Genomic DNA, 10,602 nt, shown 5'->3' with positions numbered 1-10,602 from the left:
GATTTGTACAAAGTGATGAAGTCCCTCTGAGCCTCTTTCTCCAGGCTAACCATCCCCAGCTCCTTCAGCTGCTCCGCATCAGACCTGTGCTCCACACCTTTCACCAGCTCCGCTGCCCTTCTCTGGACCTGCTCCAGCAGCTCAATGCCCTTCTTAAATGGAGGGCGTCAAAACTGAGCACAGAACGCAAGGTGTGGCCTCACCAATGCCAAGTTTTGATACAGGCCAGGAAGCCATTGGCTTTGGCCACCTGGGCACACACTGGCTCATGTTCAGCATGTTCTGGGTCAGCACCCCTAGCTCTTTTTCCACATCCAAACACTCTGCCCGAAACGCTGCCTGGGGTTGTTGTGGTCAGGACCCGACACTTGACCTTGTTGAGCCTCATGCCGTCGATCTCGGTCTATCGATTTAGCCTATCCAGATCCCTCTAGCCATCTCCATCCGTGGAAACATCAACTGCATCGCTTTAAGACATATTCGTGTGTAAAGCCAAGAAAACCATGTATGAAAATATATCTTTAAAAGGGTGAGCAGCACCACAGGCGCCGCCAGCAGCCCACCCCGCGAAACGAGCCGCGGGTCCCTCCCGCGGAGGGCGGGCTGTGGCTGTGGCTGCGGCGGCGCTGGGCATGGCGGGCGCTGTAGTGGCCTCGCTGGGAGCCGCTCCCGGCGGCGGGCGGGAGAGGGAGCCCGCTCAAACTACTGCTCCCAGGACCCGCCGCTCTCTGCTCCGCCGTCCCAAACATTTCCGCCGGGGCAGCGGCCAGCAGCGGCCGCCGGCGGTGAAGGTCTAGGTGTGCTCCGGAGCTGGGGCAGCGGCCGCTCGGCGCGGGAGGCTGCCCGGGCACTTTCACGAGGGTTCCCCGGGAGAGCGGTGGCGAGCGGCACGAACTCTCCGCTCGGCTCGCCTGCCCCGGCCGTGGCCCTGCGAGGGCGGCGGGAGCCATGCCCGGCATGCTGCCCCGGACACTGCCCGCCTCCCTCGGGCGGGGCTGGCTGCTCGCCACTCGGGGGTGGGCGCCCCTGGGCTCCGGCACCGGGTCCTGCTCCTGCCTGAGGTGGCGGCACCAGCCCCCGCTGCTGCTCACGGTCGCCCGCCAGAGCATCGGGACGCGGGCGGGAGGGCTGAAAGCTGCAAAACCTGGCGGGGATAGCAAAGATGTGTCCGTGCAAAGGGCGCTGAACGAGGAAACGCTGGTGTCGGCGGCTCAGAAAGGTAAGGTGGAGGATGCTGTGTGCTGCTTAGAAGGGCTGGAGATGGTTCCTTCTGCAGCTAAAGTTTTGTAATTCCAAACATCAAGTATCTAGAAAAAAAAAGTCCCAACAGACCAAGCCGGTTTGTTTTCACGTCGTATTGTTTGGAGCAGTTCTTGCATTTCTGTGTATGCATTGCACAATCGGAACAAATTATGTGACTTCTAAACAGCCTGTTGATTTTAGTAATTATCAGGCACAAAATGTAATAGCCTCTTGTTTTCCTTTTCAGAAGAAAATCCTATCACATGCAGCCTGTCTTTAGGGCTGTTGAAATAAGTTCACCTCTAACTAAATTGTTGAAGCTCTCTACATGTGATGGTAGTTTCTTTATGGATTGCCTTCACTTTAGTTGGTCTCATTCACTTCAGTGAAAAGTAATTACTACATAATTAGTCTCAGATAATTTAAGTACTCTAAAATGACTTATGAAAAACACCTTCAACTGATTAGAAGACTGCAGGAGAAATATTTCTTAACGTGTCCTCCATAACTTGTACTCCACTGAAATGCACACTTTATCACTAAGAGATAGTCTCTTTCCAAGTATTCAAGTGTTTTGAAACAGAGAATCTCATATGACTTATTATGCAGTGTATACTGACACTTGTACTATAGATCAAAATTGAAAGATAAAAACCAATCAGACAAACAGCTGTTAATTATGTTAATATGTATTTTAATATTAACATATTAAGAGGTCTGATATTCCCCTTTTTATTGTTCCATTGATTCCTGATTCATAAAATCAGTTCTTTTCAGTGTGTGCAACTTAGAAGCTTTCACTTTTTTATTTTTACTTTTTTTTCTTTGCATAAGGATTGCAGTGATTGTGGGTTTAGGTGATAGCATGAATACTGTAGTGCTCAATACCTCATTAGTTCTTTAAAAATCCAGCTCTCATGTACCCAAAAAGTAGCAGTAATTGCTACTTTGGACCTTGAAAACATCTGGCAAACAGAAAGTAATAAGGCTTAACACAGAGATGTAAACATTCCCTGTACAATATAAGACGTGTTTTCCGTGATCTCTTTTACAGCAGTGAGGCATTATGGAAACTATTACTGGAATTTTTTCTTCTGCTAAAATGTTATTTGAGCTACAGACGAACAGAAGAGCATTTGTTTAAGAAAGCAATACAAGTGTTACTATCCAAGGTTGTAACTTATGTGTTGTTTTCTGTTTAATTTCAGTGAAAGAAGCTGGAAGAGACTTTACCTATTTTATTGTGGTGCTGGTTGGAATTGGTGTTACAGGTTATTTTTTTCAATTACTTTCTTCATCAGAAGACACTTTTCATTAATGCTGTCTGGTTTGATAAGTTTTCATTCCATCTGCTGTTGTTTCCGTTACAGGTGGTTTGTTCTATGTGATTTTTAAAGAGCTATTCTCTTCTTCTAGTCCAAATAAGATCTATGGAGATGCCTTGGAGAAATGCAGATCTCACCCTGAGGTTGGTTTTTGAACTTTAGTCATAAGTTTGTGTTTCTCAGTAGTTACTGCCTCTCTTCAAGTCAAAACTTCGTGTAAGGAATATTACAAGCTAAGTGAGGACCCATGTGGTGCTTTAGAAGTTCTGCGATGCTTTTAGCTGGCGTGAAGTGGGTCAGCTCCAGAGCAGAGCCTCCATTAGGACAAGTTAGTGCCGGCATTGAGCACAATGTGTGAGCTAGCCTGCTAGAAGCCAAGTGAGTGTGCGACAGTACAAAAACTGATGGAAATACTGTCTGCCCTTCAGACTGTGCTTGTGTCACTGCACAGAAAGTCTTTGGACTTACCTGAGTGCCTGCTAAATGTAGCACTTGAATTCTGCAGGTCAGAGAGGCAACTGGTACCACTGAGCCCTGTAGATCTAACCTGCTGCCTTTTCTCAGCACATTTACGATATTGTGACACTTCACTATGCTTCTGTGATTCTGTGAAGCACTGCACTGACACCCAGGAATTTAAATTCTTCATTTGAAGCACAATTAGCACTCCTTTGGCTAACAGGAAAACAGGCTCATGGGATCACACAGTCATCATAGCTAGGTGTAAACAAAAATCAATGTGAAACTAGATTTTAAAAAACACTACTTCAGACAAAACATCCTTTAAACAAGGTTGTCACAGATGCCTTTCAGGATAACCTAGAAATGAAGTGACAAGTTGTTGCTCGAATAAAAATGAAGACTGCTTTGGAACAAGTTTGTAGAATTAAAGCTTCTTTCTGGTACTTACACAGTAAAACTTAACCTCCCTTTCTAACCAAATTTAAACTAAGTTGAAGACTAAGTTGATCTACTCTGACTTTATAGATCTGAAAAAAAATTACTGAATTTCTTATTCAGTAGTGTTTTTTAGATAACATGAAGGGGATGCATTTGCATTTTAAACTTTGAAATATATTCTCTTGGAGGAGACATGAGGTAATATTGTGTGCTCTTTTTTCTTTTTAAATGTCAGTTTACATGTCCTTGTCTCAGAGAACAGTACAAATGGAAGATATCAATAGGATTTATTTTGGACATGTAATACGAGACTGTAAAAAAAAAGACTGGGATACAGAGGAGTTTTCCTTAAACTGTTTTCTTTCATAAACACTTCTATTTTTGACACGTTAGATTCACCAGGGGCATTTTGTTACAAGAAGATACATTGACAGCAGAGGCGTGAGCTGATACTGGAATACCCATTTGTGTGTGATCCCTTCTGACAGCTCAAACCTCTTTTCTCTTGTAGATAATTGCTGTTTTTGGTGACTCTATCAAAGGTTATGGAGAGGCAACAAGAAGAGGAAGACGACAGCATGTCAGGTACCCTTTGGTGTTTTTCCACAGGGAAGATATTTTTGGATCACAAGTTAGTTCTAGAGTGATGAACTGTATGTGACATATCCTGTCGCTGTTGATTGAACATAGAAGTTTTTTGCAGTACCCCTCTTATACCACTAAGTACAGTGTACATGCAATATAATGCATGTATAAATGCATAAATGCCAGTTCTAACTACCTCAAAACAGTGGTCATCGTGGTAGACACAGAATTCTCCAAAAAATAGGATGAGTCTGAAAAGTGCAGTGGCCTAGGCTCGCATGGGAGGAGCAGTAATGTGACAGAAGTTTACAGTCTGAGACTATACTGAGCTGATATTCAGAATGCTTTTTGGTACTTGAGGCAACATCTCTACTGTTTATTTAACAGAGCATCTACCACCTAAACTTTTTATGTGTGTGTCTGTTTATTTCCTTTTGAAAGAAACAACAGAACTATTTCTTACAAAACCGAAGTCCTCCCTGCTTTGCCTTTATTGAGTTATTTGGCAGGAATATATTTAATGAGGTTTCGTATAGTATGAAATGCATAAGTCCAGACACAAACTGAACCATTAAATTGAGATTTTTTTATTTTGTCTGAGGAAAGTGGCTTTTACTGGTTGAAGCTTTATCTCTTCGCCAGACTTTGTGAAAAAATGTTTAAAGTGAAGCTGCTAAATGAAATTGATGTGCATAAACATTTTGAGCAGCTGTCTGTAAACAAGTAGATCTACTATGAATCAGCTTTCCTACTATTTAATTTCCATCATTTTGAATGCCTAGTATTTTAAATAAATTCTTGAGCTGAGAGCTGTGTAAGATGGTAGAGTTTACATCTGCAGTATAAAAATTATCTTAAACGTCTCAAAAATTTACAAGGTTTTTTTGCATATGAACACCTTAAATGTAAATTTACTGCAGTAAGGTTCTTCATATTTGCTCTCTCTACACCGTCATGTCACTTTAAACTGTATAAGAAGTTTATTTCACAGTGTGTACCTGGGCATGACTGATGGAAATAGGAAATTGTTACTAAACAGCTGTTAATAATTTCAGTAGGAAACATAAACTGGCACCAGAGTTCTCATGGGATCATTAGTTTCCCAAAGTGGTTACTTTGAAAGTGATGTGCTGTTTATTTAATACTTGAGCATAACCCAACTACAGTCTAAATACCAGCATTTAGGTTGGAGATCTCATATCACTGCCAAAGTTACACAATTTCAGCAGAACAAAATTATTACCAAAGCAAGTAAAGCATGTAGTAAACTGTTTGTTTTAATGTTTGTGGTTTAACCAGCCTAATAATTAATTTGGAAAAACATGCTGTGTGTGTTTTGGCTTGGTAACTTAAAGTGCCTAAAAAAACTCTGGAGGTCTTGGTGATGTGGGGTCCCTTTCTAGATGTCAGGCTCTAAATGTGGAGTTTTTTTAGGATAAATACAAGGAGTTTCCATAGTTTTCAGCAGTGGATCGCTTTTCAGTTTTGAGGGCAGGACTGGGGTGAGGACGTTTAAGCTTTTCTTGTCTTAATCCTCAGCAGCTAATTAGCTCTTCTAACTCCACTAGTCCTTAGGCACTCACAGTAAAGCTTGAGAGGAGCAGTAGAGAAGGAACCCAAGGTAGCATAAGGACCACTGGAATACACTTTCTTACAAAATAAGTAAGCAACTCCTCTAAGTAAGTTTAAATTTGAAGTCTTAACTAGTATATAATCTGTGTTCTTGCTGGGTGGTTGGGTTTTTGTTTTGTGTTGCTGTTTTTAGTCACATTGAATACGTAAAGGACGGACTGAAACATATGCGTTTGAAGTTCTATATTGAGGGCACTGAATCAGGGAAACAGGGAACAGTCCATGTGGAAGTCAAAGAGGTATGTACAATTGCTTGATACCCCTGACAAGCTTAATCTTGAATTTAAACTACCAAAGAGAAAAAAACACTGATTTTTTTTTCTTTCCAGAATCTTGAAACAGGAAGATTTGAGGTTCGCTACATATTTGTGGATGTTGAGACATATCCAAGAAGAACCATTGTCATAGAGGACAACAGATAGCCCACGATGAAAGCTGCTGCCTTATCTCACATTGGATAATGTTGTAGCCAGTCTACACATGAATTGTGTGGTGTTGCCAATTGTGTCTCACAGCTTCAGGGCTGTGCTACAGGAAGTAGCCTCTCAGGGCCTCCACTAAGGACTCTTGATAATAACAGATACGGGATTTAAAGTGAAACCAATGAAATAGAGCAGAACTATCATGGCAGATATTCTCGACATAGGAAAATGATGCCTCCTAATAAACATTTTAATGCTGGATAATACTTCTGCACACCCAAAACCTAGGTTTTCCAAGGTTTTAGGTTTGAATGGCGAATTTTTTGTCTTCCTTGGCTTGGATTTCCCACTACCACTGCAATAAAGAAAGGGGTAGTGTAACTGTATTCATTTTGGATATCTTTATAGGTAAGGTAGAATAAGAATGTTAGTGATGCAAAAGATACCTAGGCGTATAAGGGTAGGAATGGTGGAGACACACACCTATGACAAACAACTGAAGATAACGACTTCAATATTGGTGTCTTCTAAATAAATTACCAGCAAACAGAACATCACTACCATCTGCTCTTTCCAGTGTTTCCCATGCTGTTCCACGTGGTTGTAGCAAGGAGGGGGTTGCCCTTTTCTCCAGGCAGTTAGTGACAGGACAGGAGGACATGGCCTAAAGCTGTGTTGGGGGGATTTGCGTTGGACATTACCTTCAAAATGTTTTGAAAACCACAATATTCCATTTCAACTTCTCTCTTTCCCACCTTGTCTGCATCTACATGTGATAAATACACGTGTGGTGTTTATCAGGGCGTGTCTTTCATCCATGAAGTGTTCCACATTATTTCTTTTATTACCTGCATCACCTGGCTAGCTAAGCAGATTTACCAGGATCCTTCTGTATGTTTCGTGAATGGGGGACACAGCTGCAAAGGTCATCACTTCTCTTGTGTTGTGAAAACTCTGAGATGCTTGATAAAATGAAGATGAAAAAGTAGCAGAAGAAATCCACCTTTATCTGATCTTAGATGTATTATTGTTCTTAATTTGAACAAATGACAAATACAAGGCTCAAATGCTTTCCAATCTCACTAGAGGAAAGCTTTTTGGAATCCTTTTTCTAGAAACATGTCATCAGTGAAGAAAAAAAACTTCATAGCTTGGTTTATCAACTTTGTATAGCTGGATACATACTACCAGCAAGATTATTTAAGCCCTTTGAAACTTCAGGAGTATTGAAGTTTTATAGGAATGTAGATTTTCTGCAGGAAAAAAAGTTGAACTTTTTTTGCTAATAGAAATCTTATGGGAACTGATTACTTCTTTCCATATTCCTCCTGAGGCTGAAGTTCTCTTTATGGGCTGGCACCCATGCTTACAAGATCTTAAATTCTGTTTCATGTAAACATGTATATGGAGACACCTTAATCAAAAGTAGGTGAAAATTAGTTGAACAAGAGATCTGAAATAGAGAACATTGATCACTTGTGCAGTATCACCTTTCCTGGTGGTAGTTTGCACTGGAGGGGGAGACATCTGCATTCACGGAGTTTAAATACAAAGTTTTAGAATACCCCTTTTGTAATTCTGAAGAGTGTTAGCCTCAGTTTTCCTTATGGAGCTGTCCCTGGATCATTGCACTACCAGTAAGTCATGCAGAGATCCTTCTCCGTGGCAGGGAGCTCAGTGTTCCTCATGTTAGGCTGGGGAGACAGCAAAGTAACTGAAAGGTTTACCTTCAGTTGTTGGCAAACACGAGCAGTAGCCATTTCACTGTTTTCCTTTTGAAAGCTGTTGCTTTTTTTTTTTTTTTTTTTTTTCTCTTGGGAAAACGCAAAATTACAGCATGTGCCAGTTACTTTCCGAAGTAAAAGTGTCATGTTATTGTTACTAAAGCACTGGGAAAAAATCACTGCTAGCAAGTCAGAGCCAAGTCAAAGGAATGGCATTTTTGTAGAAATTAAACACATTTTCCAGAGTTCAGTTTGATTAGGAAGTGAAAATTTGTCACTCACCAGTGAAAGGTTGTTTTTTGAGAAACAGTGTGTGGCAGACTATTCAAAACGTGTTTTAGTTAGGTGTACAACTTGGTCTTAACTTTTTGATCTCTACATTCATTTTTGCAGATGCCAAAACCTGTGTATGCAACATAGGCAGCCAGTATCCTTAGAGGTGGTTTGTGGGAATAGTGTTACTGTATCATCTCTATGACCTGTGTCTGATTCTAGGTCCTGTGTATACTTGCTGCATAGTGACAAAAAGTAATATCCCTCCAGGAAATGAACTCAGTAAAAACTTTAAAATATATGAAAAATAAAAAAATATTACTCTTTCAGTAAGCTTCAATAAACGGGAGCTCTTGCAAAGAAAGTGTAGTTGCAGACTGGGAAGTAAAGATAGTGTTGTGCATGACTGAGTTTAAAAATTACCTTGATACCTAAATATTTCCTGTACAGAATTCAAGTTTCAGCAACTGATTTAGGCAATAAAGTCATGATCTTAGAAATGGTTGCAAATAAATGCATGTCTGATACAAGAAACTTACAACAAACTCAGCAAGCAGAGAAGATAGGAATGTAAGACAATTACTGCATCACGTGCCAGCTGCAGAGATAAAAAGCCAAAGAAAATGTGCTGGGAGTTTCCACAAGTAACGTCAATTCACTTTGCTCTCAGTTTCATTCACTATCACAACGAGTGCTATCCACTCTAATACTTGTGAGATTATTCCAATATGTATATTGTCAGCAACCTAACGTGTTGCAGATTATGCCCAAAAAATGTTGAGGATGCATTTTGAGTCCAAGCCCACTTTTAGGATTCACTGCAAGTTTTAAACTGACAGAAATACATAAGGCGAGCACCAAGACTGGGGAGAAAATTTAAAGGAAAAAAGTTTGAAGGGACAAGCTTAAAGGTGACAGTAAGGATTCATAACTGGTCTGTGTATATGGGGTTGTGAAGTCTGCTTGAAGATCTGGAATACAGTTGGCACTGGAAAAATAAATTTGAAAGGAAAAATATCTTCCTCTTTTTTTTGGGGGGGGGTGGGTGGGGAAGGCTTAGTCCCTAGAGTGATGTTCTTTTGCTCCAAATTGGGAATAATAGAACTCCGGTAGAAATTTTCCTTAGGCATCTGGGAATGTGTATCTTTATGATACACAGTAAATCCAAACAGTACTATAAATAATTGAACAGCAGAAGTATTTGATAGTTTTTCTTAGTAAATTCTCAGGGTTTTTTATTCTGTATGTGTTATGTAAAATGATCTATAGGAATGACAGAAAAATGTGAATAATACCATCCTGTATTCAAATTCAGTATATATATATTTTTTTAATGATATATAGTTAAAAGCTGAAAATATAGTAAAAATGTTTCACAGTTTAAAGGAAAGAAAGAAACAAAAACAAAAAAGCTTTTTGGAATTCTTCCGGTTTTCCTTGGAATAATATGCTGTATTTGATTCCCTTCATCTCATATAGGTTATTGTGGAACATTTGTAACTCAGCAAATAAAAATATTAAGCACAAATACCCATTTCAGTAAAACAGATCAGTGTGGAATGCCTCTGTTTGTCTCTCAGGGCTCAGTATCAAACTACTGCATTTCATTGTAATACCTGTGTAAAAAAAAAATTCTATCAGTTCTGGAAAAAGCATAGTATGGGAGGGATGCCCTCACCTGCTCCAGCCCACAGCCGTCCTGCAGCAGATCTACCTTGGCCAGCACCCAGGGCTGCTCCCCCCACAGCAGGATGGGGGTGGAAATGGGGACCAGCAGAAATGAGAAATCTTGGGAGTTGAGAGCAAGACAGGAAGATCACTTGCCAGTTAGTGTTGCAGGTGAACTAAACTTCAAAATAGCTCAATTTTATTGCCTTTGGGTGGGCAGAGCAGCAGCGTGGGCAGCGTGCCGCAGTGGTGAGCTCCCAGCTGGGCTGGCAGCAGTGGTGTCTCTACTTCCAGATCACGTACGGGCGTCTGCTTCCGCATCTTTAAACCTCCCGATACTGTGATGGGAAAGCTTTTCAGGATAATCGTGTTTATCCAACCTCTATTTGATTACAATTCCCCTTTATCAGAATCACAATTATCTTCTCTAGCATGAGTTGCTGTCTTGTATTACTCCCCACAATTACCTCTATTAACCTTTTATCCAATCACATTTTTACCTTTTATGGGAACTGGGTTGTTTTTCAATTTCAATCCTAATTCTTCTTTTTTCCATTAAAAACATAACAATCTCAGCCATAACAACATTTTATTACAGTTATACATGTACTAAATCATGGCTATATTCCCTGAGATGTGATTAGCTTCATTAGTCCTACAACCTCGGTAGAGAAGCTGGAAGTGAATTACTGTTTTGTACGCTGTCTGGGGCCATGCATTATCCAATGTTTTAATAAAATGGAGACAAATCCCAATGTTGAAGTGCAAATCTGCCACCAGTTGCTTTTTGGTGTGATACCTGATGAGTTACAGATGCCTCCCCCTCCTCTG

The 10,602-nt window shown here is 40.7% G+C and overlaps 1 protein-coding gene across 1 annotated transcript; it reads left to right on the top strand.

The window, feature by feature from the left end:
• The first annotated feature begins 577 nt into the window (after positions 1–577).
• Positions 578–9,120, top strand: TIMM21 (translocase of inner mitochondrial membrane 21). The gene is made up of 6 exons (XM_014870919.2): positions 578–1,219; positions 2,451–2,513; positions 2,613–2,710; positions 3,979–4,052; positions 5,818–5,923; positions 6,014–9,120. The coding sequence occupies exons 1-6, from the start codon at positions 949–951 to the stop codon at positions 6,104–6,106; spliced, it is 705 nt and encodes a 234-aa protein (XP_014726405.1). The 5' UTR covers positions 578–948; the 3' UTR covers positions 6,107–9,120.
• The last annotated feature ends 1,482 nt before the right edge of the window (positions 9,121–10,602 follow it).

The sequence above is a fragment of the Sturnus vulgaris genome, chromosome 1 (assembly GCF_052056855.1).
Source record: "Sturnus vulgaris isolate bStuVul1 chromosome 1, bStuVul1.hap1, whole genome shotgun sequence".
In the NCBI taxonomy this organism is placed as follows: Eukaryota; Metazoa; Chordata; class Aves; order Passeriformes; family Sturnidae; genus Sturnus; species Sturnus vulgaris.
The sequence above is the reverse complement of the archived record's forward strand: the minus strand, read 5'-3'. Positions and strand labels throughout refer to the sequence as shown.